This window comes from Mytilus californianus, unplaced genomic scaffold (assembly GCF_021869535.1).
Source record: "Mytilus californianus isolate M0D057914Y unplaced genomic scaffold, xbMytCali1.0.p SCAF_6, whole genome shotgun sequence".
Classification (NCBI taxonomy): domain Eukaryota; kingdom Metazoa; phylum Mollusca; class Bivalvia; order Mytilida; family Mytilidae; genus Mytilus; species Mytilus californianus.
Window position 1 is genome coordinate 88,972,197 of NW_026262712.1, and position 21,517 is coordinate 88,993,713.

The 21,517-nt window shown below is 30.9% G+C and overlaps 1 protein-coding gene across 2 annotated transcripts in view; it reads right to left on the minus strand.

The window, feature by feature from the left end:
- Window positions 1–583: 583 nt before the first annotated feature.
- LOC127705990 (nodal modulator 1-like) overlaps window positions 584–21,517 on the minus strand; it is a 46,247-nt gene continuing 25,313 nt past the window's right edge. The window contains exons 19-30 of one of the 2 annotated variants that reach the window (XM_052210379.1): window positions 20,959–21,041; window positions 20,376–20,535; window positions 19,057–19,183; window positions 18,387–18,503; window positions 17,245–17,372; window positions 16,826–16,970; window positions 16,079–16,162; window positions 11,735–11,845; window positions 10,537–10,638; window positions 9,095–9,214; window positions 6,017–6,109; window positions 584–3,683 (exon numbers count right to left, since the gene is read on the minus strand). In XM_052210379.1, the coding sequence (XP_052066339.1) occupies window positions 3,516–3,683; window positions 6,017–6,109; window positions 9,095–9,214; window positions 10,537–10,638; window positions 11,735–11,845; window positions 16,079–16,162; window positions 16,826–16,970; window positions 17,245–17,372; window positions 18,387–18,503; window positions 19,057–19,183; window positions 20,376–20,535; window positions 20,959–21,041 (1,438 nt within the window). In that variant the 3' untranslated portion in view covers window positions 584–3,515. Of the gene's footprint in view, window positions 3,684–6,016; window positions 6,110–9,094; window positions 9,215–10,536; window positions 10,639–11,734; window positions 11,846–16,074; window positions 16,163–16,825; window positions 16,971–17,244; window positions 17,373–18,386; window positions 18,504–19,056; window positions 19,184–20,375; window positions 20,536–20,958; window positions 21,042–21,517 lie in introns of those variants that run through there. The other variant, XM_052210380.1, reaches the window with a different exon arrangement.

A 21,517-nucleotide genomic window follows, 5' to 3' on the forward strand; every position in this document is an offset into this window, starting at 1 on the left:
ATCAAACATTGTTGTTTTAAATTGGGATTGGATTACCTCCCTTAGACTGCTTTAATTTGTCTTAGTTGTCCTTTAACCAGAAAAAAAACTTGTTTTTCCCCCTTTTTTGCCTCTAATTCCTAAATGGTTTGAGCCATAACCCCCCATAGTCAATCCTAACCATCCCTTTGTTGTATGGAAACTTGTGGTATAATTTCAGAGAGATTCATACACTTTAACACAAGTTATTGTCTGGAAACTACAAAAATGCTTATTTGAGCCCCTTTTTTGGCCCCTAATTCCTAAACAGTTGGGACCATAACCCCCAAAATCAATCCCAACCTTCCTTTATTGGTTATAAACCTTGTGTTAAAATTTTATTGATTTCTATTTACACATACTTAAGTTATTATCCGGAAACCATCGTCTTCGGACAACGCTGACGACGACGACGACAATGTGTACCAATATACGACCTAAAAATTTTTTATTTTTGCGGTCGTATAATCAAATCATACTTTTTTTAAAACTACATTTAAAAAATTTTGTGAGGATGATTTGCCTGTTTAAAAACAAACAAAAGGAAAAACTAGAAAGATGCATAACACTTTTATCACATTTTATTAAAAAAAAGTGTCTTTTCATATAATGAAGTCTCTATCAAAACACTCAACAATATTTACTAATATTTTAACTTATAATTCCATACAAAAAACCTCTGAAGCCACTGCAAAAAATTATTTGTTTCTCAAGGTTCCCTCAATTCATTAAATTTGTTCTACATTGGAGATTGTTTCTTAATTTTCGTATATAACAAGCTATCTATTTCATGTCACATTAAGAGTTGTTAAACAGAAAAAAAAACGCAACAACATTATTTTGAGAGTTCAATTCAAGTGTTAAACTTTACACAAACTGGACAATTCTAACAATTCTACAGATTGATATTTTCTTAACATTGGCTTCTTGTTAAATCCAATTATATTTGGCCAGACAAATTCTTGAAATCATAAAAAATTCCAGGAAAGAAGAAAAACACCTGCCCACATTAAGTTTAAAAAAGAGGCCTTGAGACAAAACAATCAAATTTAGATGGTATATTTAACAAGAAATTGCAATTCTCTTTATACGTTAAAATATATTATGTATAGACAGTATCGCATTAGTTTAAACATAGAACTTTTAAATGCATCCATGACATTGTGAATACCAATGAAGCTGTATTGAGTAAATGAATATGAAATACATGTCTGCAGTTTTTATTTTTGTCCTCTTAACTTTTGATTAATTTGATTGGCATGTTGATAATGCTTTGTTATTCAGGAATGTGTAATTAGTAGAACACTAATGTTATCGTTTTTCTTAATCATAAAAATCTTTGTTAACCAATTCCATCATGCCTGGAGATTCGTTATATAAAAACCTTTCAAGAATTAGATTAAAAAAAATCTTACATTTTACAATTTCCTAATGTCTAAAAAAATATTGTAGTTTCATTGCTTTTCCTTTAATCTAAAATATTCATCAAAAGAAAAAGGACAAAAAGAAGTGATTTAAATTCAATGCCATAAATTTTTGGACTAATTAATACAGGTATGTATAAGGTTGATCCATTTACACAACACCAAGCACAATGGAATAACAGAATAAACGTGACATCATAAATTGGTCATGAGGTTTATCACATTTTTGTTATAATTTCAGCAATCTATTCATTCATCCCTTAAACATATATGAATAATTCTATATTCTGACCTTTTTACAATTTTTCACCCAACAATGTCCTGGATATATGATTATATATTCTATCTACAGTATTGAGGTATGTAGCTATTTTGTTTGTTCATAAACATCCTTGAAATGACCCATTTTCAAACCTCTTACCATAATATATAAATTGACAAGAAATATCTAGAAGACAGCAACTTCAATCAGTGTTCCTAAATTTGACTGCCCATGATATGTCTTTAATTCATCATCATAAATTTATTCTTTAAAATGTGACTATAAACAATTATGTCTTGATTAATAAATTATATTTCTTAACAAATAAATATTGCACTATCAAGATACATACAACATATTTTATGTCATAGTGATCATCAATCCTATACATTGTCTTCATTCCTGTCTCTCAACAACAATTACTCTCAACTGTATCATAAAACACTTAAAGGTACACACTGATGACATTTTTAATTGGCTAGTCTCCTGTAGTGGTCTATTGCAGGAGAAACATACAATGGTTAAGCACTCATTTTTACTTAGGAATTTTAATCAGAAATTTAAAAAAATATGTAAATCTGCTTAATAGTTACAGATAGTGACAAACATTTAAAAAAATTAAAATGTATTTCTTACAAGAAAATGACATTATTCTGACTTTCAAATTCATAACCCATAATTTATAGTTTTCAGTCAATAAAATCATTCATCATTCTTCATAACAGTAAAACATATTCTATAAAAGTTAAATTTCAAGCATGAAACCTCTCAACACCTAATTTACTACCAATAGCACACACACATTGAGTTTATATCACATTACATGTAATATATATGACATGAAGAACCAATAAATGTGTATGTAGTCAGTTAGAATAACACAAAAGGAATGTACAATGATGTGTATGCTTCTTATGTGATGAAATGCACATTCAAACTAATGATGCTTTTACTAAGTATTTCAATCCATAATGTATAAAAAAAAATATTTAGGATCAACATGAAAATTGGGAAAAACTAAACAATAATTTCTAAGAAATAAAATCCTTAAATGATGAAAGAATGGTTCAACGAATAGTCAATACAAATTATTCACTAGATAAAATGTTAATAGATCTTTGGTGATTTTATGAGTACCATTAATACAGTAATAAATCAATTGACCTACTCACTCTCAAACTGAATAAAATCAAAAGTACTTTTTGTTATTAAGTGTGTCAGCAATAATTTGGTAAAAAAAAACCTTTATCATATATTATTTCATTAGAATACTCAAAGATTTTTTTTATCAAAATCAATTGATATTACTAGGCTTTCTTTTCTACCTGAGAATTCAAAAGTTTAAAAAATCCATAAATTTCAAATATCTTTTCATTATTCTTTTTTTTTAAACCAATCTTCACCAAAAGCTAAAAAATACCAACAACAAAAAGACGAATACAAAACAAAGATGACCAATTTTAGAATTTTCCCAAATAACTGATAGAATTTTTAAAAAACTAAAAAAATCTCTGATAAATATTACTGTGGATTCATTTATTTTTGTGGGTACTAATTTGATGGATTGCGGAAAAATAATATTTTTGTGGAAATTTGGTGATTTCATTGTTTTGCAAAAGTTTGTATACAAGCCTATAGAAAATTTATTCTTCGTTGGCCTTTTACATTCTTGGTTTCCATATGTATGTATATACCCATGAAATCCAAAAAATTGGCACCCCTTGTATAATAATGAATCCACAGTAGTGATATAAAGCCTAATGAAGTAATTTATAAATAATTTAAAATCATTTCTAAGTTTTCTGTATAGATTATGTTTTTCTTGGTTTAGCTTTCTTTTTAGCAGCTCCGACCTGTTCACTGTACAATGATGCATCACCTCCTCCTCCTCCACTCTGTGAAGCGTGGACCAAATCAGCCTGGTTTACTGTTAACATTGTCTGTATCTGATTAACTGATCTTAACATAAAGGGTAACAGCTGAAACAGAAATTAAGTGCACATACTTAGAGTATACCTACATATATTATGTAAAATTTTATAAATTTCAAACCTTTCTAAATACTTCTAATTATGAAGCTACACAAATGATGAATGTATACACTTACTATAAGCCCCAGTACTAACATTCCCCAGGGATCTCCATGGATGAAAATTTAACAATGGTGGAGACTCTTACCAGTACAAAACACTGTGTTGTGATTGAAAATATTTCATTCCTACATTTCATTGTAATGAATAGTGAATAGACTGCTATATTATTTATTTTTTCATTTCATTATAGAATAACCAATATTTTCCCTAATTGTCTTTTATAATAATTGCAATGTCAAGCCTGCATGGCTCCTCTTAGTCAAGGATAACCACAATTAGCATCAACGTTTTTTCCTATCAGAAGTTTTCCATTTTCTCAATATCTTAGTATTTTTGTTAGGACTTACAAAATGGGAATCATTTTTCTCACTGTCAAACACCCCCATAGTAGTGTCAAATTCAATTCAGAAGTCAATGATCAATGATTTTCAGTATGAACAAAAAGAAGTTTCGTACCCGTTTTTGTAAAATGTTGAATAGAGATTTTGAAGGGCAAAAGTTTGAAACCTAAATGGTTTCAATGACCTAAAATTGCAAATTCCACTGTAATAGACCATGCAACATGCATCTTTCGATTCTGAGTGTAAACCAGATGTACTAATTTGATTGTAAACTACGAAATGAATTCGGAATTATGATACGAAATTTCTTCAGATTATCAAGTTGAAGTTAATATTCTAATGAGTGATTCATTATGATCGATAATTGTTGTTATCTGGCATGAAATTATGTTCTGTTTTATGATTAAGAGTATAACTTTGTATTCATTTATAAAGGAGCATATACCATGTTGATTGAGTAAATCAATAAAAGCACATGTTCGACTTGTTAAACTTTTTTCTTAGTGATTGAATTTAGATTTTATTTTTTAAGGATCTAGTTATTTCAGATTTAGGAATTTTTGTCAATTTTTGAACTCCTTGGGTTTTTTCTGCAATACAGGGTAAAATATTTGGCTCCATATCACCCAATTTTCTTTTCATTGTAGACTTTAATAGCTCATAAAAGGTCATTACCAAAATTAAAGCCCAGTACAAGTGCTTAGCAATCATAAGCCGGATATCTCTCAGGGCTTTAAAACAGTAATCAGGAGGATCCTTTGGATTATTATACAATAGGGATTATGCATTTACATGCATTCTCAACATTTTAACTTTGGAATAACTTTTATGTCAATATGTTAATTTTAAACTGACCTGTAAAGGGAACACACCTAGCTGTGTGTGCTCCAACCATGGAGGGATTTAAAGAAAGAAGAAGAAGACATGCAATTGATTATAATTGATAACAAAAATGACGGCAGCTAGCAAAACGAAAAAACAAATTTTGACTACACCTTTCAATCATGACAAGGATTATTTGACGATGTTAGAAATTAACAAAACGATTGCAGCGAGCATTTGACGATTGTGGAAGATAATTAAACGATGGTGGCGCACCATCATAAAACAGGTTTGCCTTTTGGTGCCCCCTTTCAAAATCCTAGATCCACATCTGGAGATTAATTTCTAAGTTGGATTAACATGTTCCAAAAAAAAAACCTGACTGTTCATGAATCTTAAAACATTGTCTTTTTTCAGCACATACATTCAATTTCAGTAAAACAACAAATGTATATCATTTACAATATTTTTGTATCAAATGGTAAAGGGTGAGAAATTTTTTTTTATTTAATCCCTCTTCAAAAAGGTGTATAGTGGATAAAATTTCACAGAAAATTTTGTACTATCAGAATATTAAAGTTCATGCAATTTTATCCACTTTATGTAATATTATCCATGTAACACAATATATTTTTAATTAGATTTAACAGAAATTTAAACCTACACAAAAAACAACATGATACACTTGATGAGTCAGTTTAATCTTAGAAAAAAAAATTGATTTACTAAATTCCCTATCTTATACTAAAATATGCATCTTTCTCTGGTTTAACTCATTAAAATGAAGAACCTTTGTGTGTGTGCCTTATCATCTAGCTGGCTGAGTAGAATAAAACTAGAAAAGGATAAAAGAAAATAATGTACACAAGGAATCACATCAACGCCCAGCAACTACTGGTCATAAAAAAGGAATCAATCAAAGAAAACCAATATGGCTACTCCAGTAGTTCCCTTCAACTTTCTTACAATGAAGTTCAATGGCATTTTTTTCATTGTAAGAAAGTTGAAGGGAACTACTGGAGTATACTTGAAATAATATGTTAACTAAATACTTACAGTTTGATAATTATAAATAGCATAGGCTAACAGCAATGTTAGAGGTAGTATAAGGAATGATCCTTGATTTAATTCTTGTTCTAATGATTTTCTCTGAAAATAAAATAAATACAAGTTACTACATTTCTTGTTCATTAATTTGTTGACTATCTTTTTAAAGTTTTCTTTCTATCTACTACAGTTTTTAAGATATAAAACAAAAACGCCAAAAATTTGGTAATAATCGTCATTAGAGAGCAATAACTCCAATAAGGAGTCATCTAATGATGTCAGCTATGTTGACATATTTGTAGATCTTATCTTGCTAATCATTTTTCCTTTTAAAAATTTCTCAGTATCTAATATAGTTTTCAAAATAATAGACAAAAATAAAAATAAAAAAAATTGATAAAACTTGACATTTAAGGGCAATAACTCCTATAAGAAGTGGTCTGACTTATTTGACCTAAATAGACAGCTGGTAGATCTCAACATTCTCAACATTTCTGCCCCTATCAGATTTTCTCTATTCATAGCGGTTTTCAAGATAATAGACAAAACTGCATTTTACCCCTATGTTCTATTTTATGCCATGTCTGCCATCTTGGTTGACAGGTGGGGTCATCGCAAACATTTTTTATGATTGTGGCTAAGTTTGGTTAAATTTGGCCCAGTAGTTTCAGAGGTGAAGATTTTTATAAAAGTTAGCTGACAAAGACAACGGACAACGGAAGCCAAGTGATGAGAAAAGCTCAGTTGGCCTTTCGGCCAGATGAGCTAAAAAGTAAATTCTTTAAATTGTTACTTGGATGGAGAGTTGTCTCATTGGCACTCATACCACATCTTCCTATATCTATTTACATCAATTTAAACAAAACACTCATATACAAGTATGAACAAGCTACCTCTAATAATTTTGCAATACTGTAGATTCAAAGAAGCTTGTAATGCTGAACCATTTAAAAGTTTCCAATATCATACTATCAATCAGTGTTAATTCAAATTATCACTTTAACAAAATATTGTTTGAAGCTATCTTATTGTTCAGCAAAAGGTCAATAGTAAAGTGCTTTCTTTATATTCTATTTTCAAAAAATTATAAGTTGATTTGCAGTAGAAACTATTTAAATCAAACCACAAGTTTTATCCAGCCCTAATTTGCTCTTAACTGGCCCAAGTGGTTTTAAAGAAATGTTTAATGTATTTTTACATAAGGTTTCATATGAAACTATGTTGGTAGATATCTTATTGGCTGAGATCGTTGGTTGTATGCCTCCTATATGGCAAATGCCAGACTTTCTTCATGTCAAAACACCTTGCAACTCTGTGAGCAGTTCTTAGGTAGCCTGTTGCAAGGTAAAGTTTTTGTCCCTATCCAACATGCCCTCTTTTTCCAGCAGCAGTCTGCTTCCTTCCCATTCCCAGTCAACTCACTTTACAGAACCTACCTATTGTAATTACATGTACTGTTAATTTGTTCTTGTCCTGAATATGCATGAAACATTTGCTACTGGACATTAAACAAACAAGCAATAAATAATTGGTTGTAAGTCTGAAATGGACCTATGGCTCAAATTGTTTACTTTTTATTATGTTGCTTTTTGGGGTATCTACAGTAATGAAATACAAATATTTCCTTTTTATGTTACGATTGTTTAAAAAATACTGTTAGTTTTATATCAGTTTTGATTTGTTTTGCATTACCATGGCAACAAATATTTTTTTCTATTTTTTTTATTTAATTATTGTTTTATGCTTATAATGCATCTTAGAGCCAAGTTATGTCTGATTTGATGACATACCATGTCCTTGTCATTTTGGTGCATACAGGCAATGACTCTTAATTATTTTTCTTACTCCTGTAATTTTTGTGACAATTTTTTATTATACATGTAAATACATTCATCAGCTTTGTTAGGATAATGGGGTCATATGAATTTCAATGTTTCTTGTGGGCTAAAAAAGCCATTATTCTATATGTATCTTGTGGGATCATATGAATTTCAGTTTATTGGCAATTTGTACATTTTCCTTTTGATCTTACTGCCTAATATTTTTTAAGATAATGCACAGGACTTGATACTCTAAAATATTAGACAATGACATCATGTATCAGTGCAGCAACGTCACATGCTCAAGTCATTCCACGTCAATTTATAAATGAAATGCACGTGACTTCATCCATTCAACAGAACAACTATCCAAATGTTTTGTACACGTAAAAGTAGTTTTACTATCTATTTCATTTTACTTCATATTCTCAACCAAAAATAAAAACATAGCTCGCCCTAGCTGTCTCGCTTGATATTCTTGCTGATAAAGTCAGTGTCAAAAATTCTACATGTATCTGGTGGGATCATGTGAATTTCAGTGTATCTGGTGGGATCATATGAATTTCAGTGTATCTGGTGGGATCATGTGAATTTCAGTGTATCTGGTGGGATTATATGAATTTCAGTGTATCTGGTGGGATCATGTAAATTTCAGTGTATCTGGTGGGATCATATGAATTTCAGTGTATCTAGTGGGATCATGTGAATTTCAGTGTATCTGGTGGGGTCATGTGAATTTCAGTGTATCTGGTGGGATCATGTGAATTTCAATGTTTTTGGTGTGGTCATATATAGATATAAGAAGATGTGGTATGAGTGCCAATGAGACAACTCTCCATCCAAGTCAAAATTTATAAAAGTAAACCATTATAGGTCACAGTACGGTCTTCAACACAGAGCCTTGGCTCACACAGAACAGTAAGCTATAAAGGGCCCCAAAAATTACTAGTGTAAAACCATTCAAACGGGAAAACCAACGGTCTAATCTATATGCATTCCAGTGTTTCTGGTGGTGTCATGAATTTCAATGTTTTCTGGTTTGATCCAAGTGGTAATCCTTGTTAACATTCAGTTTTCAAGACAAGCATGCCTTTATTAAAAAAAAAAGATGGTAAATAAATACAGGATACAGAAACAAAAAAAATAATCCTGTGATTGAAAAATAATATTTAAGTATAAATTTCAAAATTGAGTGAATAATAAGATTTCTTTAAATGTTATTTTTACTTGTAAAGTATATGACTGCTGGGTTAATATTCAAACATACCTGTGGTGTAAAATCAACTGTAAAATGTTTGTATGATTGATTTGCTAAGAACTCTGTTTCTGGTAATGTATAATCATATGATGATCTAGATAATGAACTCTCTATTCTTATCAGATATTTCTGAAATGGAAAAAAAAGTCATATTAGAGTCCTTATAAGAAATTGATACACTGATGTATTATTGTTAGGAGCCTTCATGTCATTCATAGGTACCGCCAAACCACAAAATGAAATAAGTGAAAAGCAAAGAGTGCCAACTGATGAACCCCAAAACTGTAAATTTATTTAGAGATCATCATGGGTCATATTTCATGGGTAAAAAATACCAGCATGCCTGGTGGCACAAATAAAACATGTATCATTATTGCTAACTTTTCACCTGTGTAAATGGTAAAAAAAATATTTATTTTGTAAAAGTGACATGGATCTTCAACCCATTGATCCAAAAATCAATAGGCTTCTTCCCTTTCCCTATATCTTCCATCTGTAAAAGTTTCATTCCAATCAAGCAATGGAAACTGAAGGTACCTTTCTTAAAACTAATTTTTCACATTATTTCCTGGTTTAGAAAAAGTGACCTTAACCTTTGACCCCAAAATCAATAGGCTTCTTTGCTTTTCATTTATCTTCAATCTATATCTGTATTTGTATAAGATTTATTCTAGCAAGGGAAACTTACAAGTTACCATCTGGAACCTAGTCGGACCGACATATCCATGGAATTGATTTATTAGAAGATGTTGTGCTTTGAACTAGCTTTCAGTAACTAAGAGTACTGTTGGATTAGTACTTTGTGTCTTTAGTCATTTTGTAATTTGTTATTTTTTTAACCTCTCTAATGAATCAAACCTTTTTCAACTGATTTTTACAGTTTGGTTTATGTTGTACTGTTATACTAATGTCCAAGGTAAGGTGGCCTTTATGTGCCTATCCCAATCCAGGAGTCTTTGGCATTTGCAAAGGAACTTTCGCAAATTCCAATGTTATGATGACTTTTTTAATTGATTTTGGTCAATTTTGAAAATTATTCAGAGAAAAATAGGCTCCACAGTCTACTAGAACAAACACAAACATTATTTTATTAATATTGTTTAGGAAAGGTAATTAAAATGTTTTAGGTTCAGGAGTAATACACATGGCCTGTCAGGAGGGGAGAGGGTCCCACATCCATATGATCTGATATGTAATGACCCCAGAAAAGAGAATGTTACCACTAGTCGGGCAAAAAATGCTCTCCTTTTTGGAGCACATGAGTTTACCTTCCATCTTTTGTGGGATGGTGTAAATCTTCAGTTTTCTGTGGACTGTTTTTTGTCTTTAAATTTTTTGTTTCCTTGGACTATGATGCTGTCTTCCTTTCATCAAATTATGTGATTTTTATCCCCACTTTGGTATCGTCTTACTTTTTTCAACAGCCGTGTTGATTGTTTACAGTAACTTACCTCATTATTGATAGGTAATGATGGGAGAAAGAAGAATGATGTCACACCCATATTAACTGTGTGTATTGGTGAATCAACATTATCATCTCTGTATAAATGTATCTATAAAAAAATTGGTCATACTTAATTTTAATGATAGAATTAAAAAATAACAATTTGACTATAATTAGTAACGCTCGTCTACTTTGTTCCAAGCAAGTTTATTTTACTTTAATCACAATAAGTCTTTATAGATTATTGAGTTATAAATTTTGTAGTTTTTTTCTTAACCTACAGTTCAAACATTTTCAGATTAAGTTCACTTCAAAATGTTTTTGTGTTGTCACTTCTTTTCAGAATTTTTTGCTCCTAATACATTTCATATTTTTACTTTTCTTCAACTCTCCATATGTTATGCTAAGTTTTCATAACTTGTTTTATTGAAAAAAGAAATTAAAATCTATGTATATGTAATTTTCATTAAAATTTATCACATTTCTTTTCATGGACCCCATATATTCTTATATACTCATTGTCGGTTACAATTGATGCCCACTGTTGAGGCCAATGAAATGCTGTAAATGTTTTTACTGATTCATCTTTCAACGTAAAAACACAGGAAAAGTTCCTTTTCGTTTATTTGATTATTTACACTATATGCTGGTCTTCAAAATAATTGACCTACTCCAGCTCTTTATATCATTATTAGCAAAAGGACACGTTTTTTGAAATTGTATATTTTCAAATTATGTCCTGACATATGCAAACAAAATCACCTTTTTTGTTATCATTCAAAGTTGACTTAAAGGTATTGGCTTTGCTCATTGTTGAAGGACTTGTGGTGATATATAGCTGTTTACATCTACATCATTTGGTACTGATGGATATTTGTCTCATTGGCAATCATACCACATCGTCTTATTATTACAATTAACATGCCATTACAACAGTACCATGTTATAAGTGCACATGAAAGTATATGGGCCACAAAATCAGTAGGTAGCATAATATAGTCCTATATAGGGTTACTTTCATCCAATGAGAATGTGGGGATTTTTTTTACAGAAGTAGGATAACCATATATATGCATCTAATTTGCAATGATCAGCATTCAAGTAATTTATTTATTATCAATTTGATATGAATATCCAGAAAGAGGCTACCGATACCCAATGTCTACTTGTGAGTTTCCTGAATACACCTGTAATGAGGATTTTACCTTGAGAGTAGATAAGTAATCATCATGACAGACAATATTTCCACTGATGTCCATCTGGTTCATTTTACGGAAAGCAATGATGTTAACTCCTGTGAAATCAGAATTCTCTATCTGTAATGAAAGAAAAAAAATTACATACTTTAGTCATTACATCTAAAGAAGTATTTTACAGTTACAACTTATACTGTAAAATTGAGTTCTCTAGCAAATCAGAAAATAGTCATATTAACAGTTATTTTTCAAAGCTCGAACAAAAATATACGTAATAAAATGCTTCGCTGGGCGCAGCTTGATACGACCGCAGAGGTGGAACCCTGAACAGTTGGGGCAAGTATGGACACAACATTCAAGCTTGATACAGCTCTGAATTTGGATTGTGATTAAATATTTGACACAGCATAGGTTTCTGACACAGAAAGAATGTGGTCTAAGAACTTCAATTTTTTTAATTTACCTATTATGGTCCAATGTCCAAAATCAAAATACATGGTTAGATTCAGCATATCAAAGAACCCCATATATTCAATTTTTGTTGAAATCAAACAAAGTTTAATTTTGGACCCCAACTTGGACAAACTTGAAAACTGGTCCCATAATCAAAAATCTAAACACATGTTTAGATTCAGCATATCAAAGTACCCCAAGAATTCAATTTTTGTTAAAATCAAACTAAGTTTAATTTTGGACCCTTTGGACCTTAATGTAGACCAATTTAAAAAACGGGACCAAAAAATTAAAAATCTAAAAACACGGTTAGATTTGGCATATCAAAGAACCCCAATAATTCAATTTTTGATGAAATCAAACAAAGTTTAATTTTGGACCCTTTTGACCTCAATATGAACCAATTTGATAGCGGGCCCACAAAATAAAAAATCTAAATACATGGTAAGATTCAGCATATCAAAGAACCCCATATATTCAATTTTTGTTGAAATCAAACAAAGTTTAATTTTGGACCCCAATTTGGACCAACTTGAAAACTGGGCCAAAAATCTAAAATCTAAATACATGTTTAGATTCAGCATATCAAAGAACCCCATATATTCAATTTTTGTTGAAATCAAACAAATTTTAATTTTGGACCCCAATTTGGACCAACTTGAAAACTGAGCCAAAAATCTAAAATCTAAATACATGTTTAGATTCAGCATATCAAAGAACCCCATATATTCAATTTTTGTTGAAATCAAACAAAGTTTAGTTTTGGACCCCAACTTGGACCAACTTGAAAACTGGGCCCATAATCAAAAATCTAAACACATGTTTATATTCAGCATATCAAAGAACCCCAAGAATTCAATTTTTGTTAAAATCAAACTAAGTTTAATTTTGGACCCTTTTGACCTTAATGTAGACCAATTTAAAAACGGGACCCAAAATTAAAAATCTAAATACACGGTTATTTTTGGCATATCAAAGAACCCCAATAATTCAATTTTTGATGAAATCAAACAAAGTTTAATTTTGGACCCTTTTGACCTCAATATGAACCAATTTGATAGCGGGTCCACAAATAAAAAATTTAAATACATGGTTAGATTCAGCATATCAAAGAACCCCAAGAATTCAATTTTTGATGAAATCAAACAAAGTTTAATTTTGGACCCTTTTGACCTCAATGTGGACAAAGTTGATAACGGGGCCCAAAAATCAAAAATCTAAATACATGGTTAGATTCAGCATATCAAAGAACCCCATATATTCAATTTTTGTTGAAATCAAACAAAGTTTAATTTTGGACCCCGATTTGGACCAACTTGAAAACTGGGCCCATAATCAAAAATCTAAATACATGTTTAGATTCAGCATATCAAAGAACCCTAAAAATTCAATTTTTGTTAAAATCAAACTAAGTATAATTTTGGACCCTTTTGACCTCAATGTGGACAAAGTTGATAACGGGGCCCAAAAATCAAAAATCTAAATACATGGTTAGATTCAGCATATCAAAGAACCCCATATATTCAATTTTTGTTGAAATCAAACAAAGTTTAATTTTGGACCCCGATTTGGACCAACTTGAAAACTGGGCCCATAATCAAAAATCTAAATACATGTTTAGATTCAGCATATCAAAGAACCCTAAAAATTCAATTTTTGTTAAAATCAAACTAAGTTTAATTTTGGACCCTTTTGACCTTAATGTAGACCAATTTGAAAACAGAACCAAAAATTTAAAATCTAAATACACGGTTAGATTCGGCATATCAAAGAACCCCAATAATTCAATTTTTGATGAAATCAAACAAAGTTTAATTTTGGACCCTTTTGACCTCAATATGAACCAATTTGATAGCGGGTCCACAAATAAAAAATCTAAATACATGGTTAGATTCAGCATATCAAAGAACCCCAAGAATTCAATTTTTGATGAAATCAAACAAAGTTTAATTTTGGACCCTTTTGACCTCAATGTGGACAAAGTTGATAACGGGGCCCAAAAATCAAAAATCTAAATACATGGTTAGATTCAGCATATCAAAGAACCCCATATATTCAATTTTTGTTGAAATCAAACAAAGTTTAATTTTGAACCCCGATTTGGACCAATTTGAAAACTGGGCACATAATCAAAAATCTAAATACATGTTTAGATTCAGCATATCAAAGAACCCTAAAAATTCAAATTTTTGTTAAAATCAAACAAAGTTAAATTTTGGACCCTTTGGACCTCAATGTGGACCAATTTAAAAACGGGGCCCAAAATCCAAAAACTTAATACACGGTTAGATTCAGCATATTAAAGAACCCCAAGAATTCAAGAATAAAACCCCATTGAAATTGATCAAGAAATAAGCAATTTATACGAAGTATCTTCTTTTGCACAATACTGTGCAATTGAATATTTCTTGCTATTGTGCAATACTGTAAAATTGACAATTTCTTGCTATTGCGCAATATTGTGCTATTGGATATTTCTTGCTATTGCGCAATTCTGTGCAATTGAAGATTTCTTGCTATTGCGCAATACTGTGCAATTGAAGATTTCTTGCAATTGTGCAATAAGTATTATATAATAATTTACACATCCTGTTTGGTGTGTATCTCCTACCATATCATTATTATTTGCTTTTAAATATTAATCAGAAATAACCAACTTAAAATGGAAAATTTTAAAAGAAAAAAAAAAGGAAAAAAAGAAAAAAATCCCCCCCCCCCAAATTTTTTGAACCCCCTTATGATTCATCACCCCCAAACTCAATCCCAGCCTTCCCTTTGTGGTATGGTACCTTGCAGTACAATTTCAGAGAGATCCATACACTTGAACACAAGTTATTGTCTGGAAACTAGAAAAATGCTTATTTTTGGCCCCTTTTTGGCCCCCAATTCCTAAACGTTTCGGGCAATTACCCCCAAACTCAATTCCAGCTTTCCCTTTGTGATATGGAACCTTGTAGTACAATTTCAGAAATATCCAAAAACTTACACACAAGTTATTGTCATGAAACTAGAAAAATGCTTGTTTTTTGCCCCTTTTTTGGCCCCTAATTCCTAAAATTTTGAGGCAATTACCCCCAAAATCAATTACAGCCTTCCCTTTGTGATATGGAACCTTGTGGTACAATGTCAGAGAGATCCATACACTTACACACAAGTTATTGTCTGGAAGTTACAAAAATGCTTATTTTTGGCCCCTTTTTGGCCCCTAATTCCTTAACTGTTGGTACCATAACCCCCAAAATCAATCCAAACCTTCCTTTCGTGGTATTGAACCTTATGGTAAAATTTCATGGAGATCCATTCACTTAAACTAAAGTTAGAGTGCGAAAACCAATGTGTCTTCGGACGACGCCGGACGATGCCAGACGACGACGACGATGACGACGACGACGACGACGCCAACGTCATACCAATATACGACCAAAAAATTTTCAATTTTTGCGGTCGTATAAAAAGTGATGTATGAAAACATGTTACATGTGCATTTGAATTTGAATCATATGTATTGCTTTGATATCTTATGCAAATTTTGCTAGAAAGCTTAACTTTATGATCACAGTAAGTTTTCTATTCCAAAACATATGGTTTATCCAGCAAATTCAAAACTAAGAGGCAAGCTTTTAAAGATCTGAAAAAAAGTACAAAACATTCCGGAAAGTATACCATATTTTTTACTTTACTCTCAAGTATTACATTTTTTCAGAAATTTGCATTAACATGATTAAGGGTCATTGACTGTACATTATAAATATATGTAAAGTCACTTCATTCAGACAATTCAAACAGCATAGCTGAAATCTGAAATATAAAATGCCTTTATGTTAGTCAAATGTATACAAATGGAAGATTTATCTATGATATGTCATTTGAACCTAATTTCTAAGACACATTTCCACATACCATAATATTTCTGGATTTTGGTGCTGATCTTTCAATATGTTTGTTAACTTCAGTTTTCAATCTGATGACATAAGTACATTTGGGCTGTAAAGATAAATATACTAAATTATATTGTCATTCAAAAACCAACTGTATAATTGTAGATAATAGACAGCTCTTCAAACAAGAGGAAGTTACTCAGCTACAATCTCATCAAAGAATGATTCCTATACACTCCCCTCTAAAAGTTTGAGGGGGGGGGGGGGTAATAAAATATAATATTTCACATGCGAAATGAATCCTGTATTTTTACTCCTTGGATGTCATACAAAAGGAGACGTCAGGATGTTAAGAAAGTTGCATTACAACGATGTGAGACTGTATGAAAAAAGATATAGTTCCTTACATTTTCTAATTAATTTACATTAAAAGTCAATATAATTAAAAAAAAAAAAAATTTAAGAAATCAAATATTTAAAAATAATCCACAAAATTGACAATTCACTCAAATGCTACAGTCTTTGATAATGAAGGTGTTGTTCATCAATCTATGAATATTTTTGACATTTGAATTCTTGGATTAGTAATTCTATAAATATCTGAAAACTTAATGTTAGATAAACTTTAATGAACTTCATTTATATGATCTATTATATTATAAGTTGTAATAAATTTCTTACAATAATATCAAATAAGAGTATAATTCTAAACAAATTTCTCATTGAACTTATGAAAATTACAACAATTGATAAAAAATTGTGGCTTTACCTGAAGACCTCTTATACGATAAAGTCCTTCTTGGTCTGTTTTAGATTCCTCCTGAAACAAGGAGCACCCTTCTCCTTCTCCCATGGCCTCTACAATTATTCCTTGTTCAGCCTCTCCATTCAATGAGGTAACTTGGCCATAACAACTACATTATATTTAAAGAAAGTGGTTTTAGCTTGATTGATAAAATTATGGATGATTTTTTTAAATGTTATTTTAAGATTTTATCAAATGAATTTTATATGTTATTTTCTTTTTACCAACAGAAGTCTCTTTTTTTTTGTCAAAACCTCTTTTTCAGTAATTATTTTGATTTTAAATGATTTAGGTTATTACAATTTTCAAGAAAGGATTACTTTTTTTTAGATGTGATCTTTTATATTTTCTGGGGTATAAAATAAAGACTCACGACAACTTACCTAAATGCTACTCTCTTTCCACTGATAGTGATATTCATTGTGGTACCTTCTAATACTTCTATCAGCTGGGAAGCTGGTTCAAACTGGTATTCTTTCATCATGGATCTCAAGAAATATTTTCCAGGTCCCTATAAATATGAATATTCATGTGATAGAAATGCTATAAAGAATTCATGTCTCATTTGAACAGCCATTATATTACTCTACATGTCTTTTTAATCTTGATTTTGGTTTCAACACAAATTATTAGACTAAAACCAATACATAATGTCTCTCATCTTTATATTTATTTCATAAGCCAAGGATAAATATGTTGCATTGCTGGTAATAGACCTGAAAATGGGTAACATCAGACTTGGTTGGATTATCTTTCTTTTTAAAAATTTCTTTTATAAATTGAAGCATTATATTAGCAAATGTACATGTATTGAGTATAATTCAAATTCAAAGAAAAAATTTGAAGTAAATTTTTCAGAATGGAACTTGGATGGAGAGTTGTCTCATTAGCACTCATACCACATCTTCCTATATCTATTTTATTGTTTTCTAGGAATTTTTTAAAAATAAAAAGACAAACAGACAAATAATAGTACAGATGACACAACATAGAAAACCAAAGACTAAGCATCACGAACCCCACCAAAAACTGGGGGTGATCTCAGGTGCTCCGGAAGGGTAAGCAGATCCTGCTCCACATGAGGCACCCGTCGTGTTGCTTATGTTATTACAAATCCGGTAAATAGTCTAATTCGGTTTATATACATGTCAAGTATAAACTTTGAAATCATAACGGTTCTCAAGATATAGAGCGGACACGATCTTCACCATAGGACATGGGGTTGTCAACTAAAACCAAAGTTTTTGACCTTGACTTTTGACCTAGGAAGTTGTACATACATTATGACACACCCTCTGGTGTTGGTTAATATACATGTCAAGTATAAACTTTGAAATCATAACGGTTCTCTAGATATAGAGCGGACACAATTTGTTACGGACAGACGGACGGACAGAAGGACGGACGGACAGACTGATCACTATAGGGAGTCCGCCATTCGGCGGGGCCCTAATTAAGGAAATCACAAGAAGATTATACTGCACCTCAGTAACATATAGAGTACAACAATAAACTAATGACTTACCAGTTCAGGGAAGACAATGGTACCATTATCTTGTGTAACATTATTACTTCTGTATTGTTTATCTCCACTCAGGGACAACACCACTCCAGGTAGAGCAGTCCCTTCCTTGTCTATCACCTGTAAAACAACAATATAATTGAAAAATCAAATTAAATTCTTACCAAGTTCAATTATGTTTTTAATCAACTTTTGTATCAGATTGCACATAAAATGTTCTTTATGATTTGAAAGTTTCTAAAATCAGTGTTTCTTGAATAAAATCTTTAGTCCTTTAAAGAATTTATTTACAAAGGTTTATCATATGCTTAATGTTTCCATTTAATATAATTACAAAATGTAACATGGTGACCAATGAATATGACTAATAATAAAATTAAAAATAGTGTTAGAAAATCTATTGGTCTGAGCTTGAAGGAACAAAAGCTATTATGCATTAATTTTCACTCATTTTAGAAATACTTTAGAGATTCACTTTTTTTCTACAGTGCACATTTTATTCTCTTACAGTAAACCAAATGAAAATCCTACTTCCATAATGCTATGATTTTTTTAAATTATGCAAATGAAAAGCCTGCTCATCATAATATAAATAAATACTTATCAATAATACATGGTTATATAGCAACAACTAGTAAAATCCCAACATTTTGTTCAATTTAATACAACTAACCTTGACAGAGATTTCTCCCAGTTTATAAGCAGAGAACACAGCCATTTCACCATCTTGTTTTACAAACACATAACCATGTTTCTCTGCAGAAACTTCATAGTCATTTCCTTTGTGTAATGGTCCAATCCTTGAGAATAAAATTAACATGTGCAATTATTTTCACAGGTAATAATTAGGTATATCCGTTTTTATTTTCAATACTGTAAACTTACTTAATATGATGGAATGTAAATATTTTTTTCTAATTTCAGATATGAATTTCTGGGAAACATTTTATATAATTCATGGTTTATAATACTGTAAATTCTGTCATATATCTATTTGAGATTTTAACCTCAATGAAAATTTCTATCCTTACAAAGTAGAAACAAGTTAAACTGTGAGCTACTGCTCACTGATGATACCCCCGCCTAAATATTTTGGTAAACAGGAAGTTGTTGAGTGATGAATCTGAAAACGCATCACAGGGTATAGCTGACTTATATAAACCCCGAAACCAAATTTCAGAAATCCTTGTCAAGTAGTTCTGAGAAAAATGTGATGAAAATTTTCAACTTGGCTATCATGTGTAAAATAATACAAGTGTTCGGTAAACAGGAAGTTGTTGAGTGATGAATCTGAAAACGCATCACACGGTGTATCTTACTTATATAAACCCTGAAACCAAATTTCAGAAATCCTTGTCAAGTAGTTCCTGAGAAAAATGTGACGAAAATTTTCAACTTGGCTATCATGTGTAAAATAATACAAGTGTTCGGTAAACAGGAAGTTGTTGAGTGATGAATCTGATAAAGCATCACACGGTGTAACTTACTTATATAAACCCTGAAACCAAATTTTTTTAAAGCGGGGGTATAAATACAAAGCATTCTCTCCAGCTTCATTTTTGTTATTCCATCATCAAGTAACTCATATTGCTATAATAATCTAATAATCCATTTGGATTGTTCCAAATCTTATCACATATCATTTACATCTTATATATAAAGATAAGTTCTTAGAGTAACACTTTTGACCTCTTCCAAAGAGTTACAGATAATTTCTAGTAAACCTCAATAGATGAGATATTCAACTTCATATAAAATTCTGGAATAAAGCAGACTTTGAAAAACAGCCAATCATATAAAAGTTTTCAGTGTGCCTTCCTAAGAAGTGCTATATTAAAATAAAACCCTTATAATTCTTTTTAATTTTCCTGCATTTCAGGTAAAATTGTTTTGCATAAACGCAACATTTAAATGATTCTTTATCCATGAAACTACTCCTAGTTAATTTTCATTAATAGTAGTTTTTTTTTACATTTCATTAAGTTTACTTACTTAAATCCACCATTAGCAGCTGAATTAATCGAAACAGAAGGTGCCTGGACTCCTTTAGTTGTCACTGTAATGTTAACTCCCTCGATTGCTGGTTTAATATGACCAATTATAAACACACCTCTCTTACCAATAAACTTAGCTACCTCACCAGCACAGGTATCTAGGACATAAATAACAGTAAATATAAGTGTGAATCAACAGTTTGTTACAATCACTATTCGTCATCATAAGTTTTCAGTTTTGTAAAGTCAATATTGTTTGGATAGAATAATTAAAAAAGAATTCAGAGTACTGTAAATTGAGGAATTTTTGCATGTTTTTTTTATTGCAATAGTTGATCGATGGACAAAAATGCTGCATTCAATGTATCCCCTCATTTAAAATTTATTTGATCTCTTAAAATGTTGAATTTTGTATTCCAATCACTTAAAAAATTGTATCTGCATAATTGTCTATTGTCTATATTACAGTAGTTTCCGAGGAAAAGATCTAGATGCAACTGAACCAAATTGAGAAATGTACACAAATGTATGGAAAAACAAATAAATATGTAGCAATCAAATAAATGGCAAACATGTTTTACCTCCTAAAACAGCAACTTCAGTTTTGGCAGGACTGAATAACAGTTCTTTAGAACTGACACTAACTTCCAGCTTTTCACCAGTTCTGAAACAAGACACACTCTTCTATAAAGCTACATATATAATTTTTTATGAAATATAAGAACAAAAAGTAGATATCTTTATCTACATTTTATATACATAGGTTATATGAAGATGCTAACGCCAAAAGAAATCTATAAGTCACAACCGCCTTCAACAAGTGTCTATACAGTATGTCAAGCTCTAAATCACACAAAGTCTAGAAAAAATTAGATTTTTTTTAAGAGACTAAAAAATCTGCCATCAATATGAAATACCCAAAATTAAAAAATAACATTAACCCTTTCAACGCTATACACGGCATATGCCGCGATGACGCACGCGGTCCGCCACTGCTATTCGCGGCATATGCCGCGATGACAATGGATTTTTCATCCAGACTCTCAAACCATTCGGGTCCTCTCTAATTTTTTCTCGTATGAATCGAGGATATACAAGGTCCCGTTTGCGCATGAAATCCCCGGAATTTTTATGGTAAAA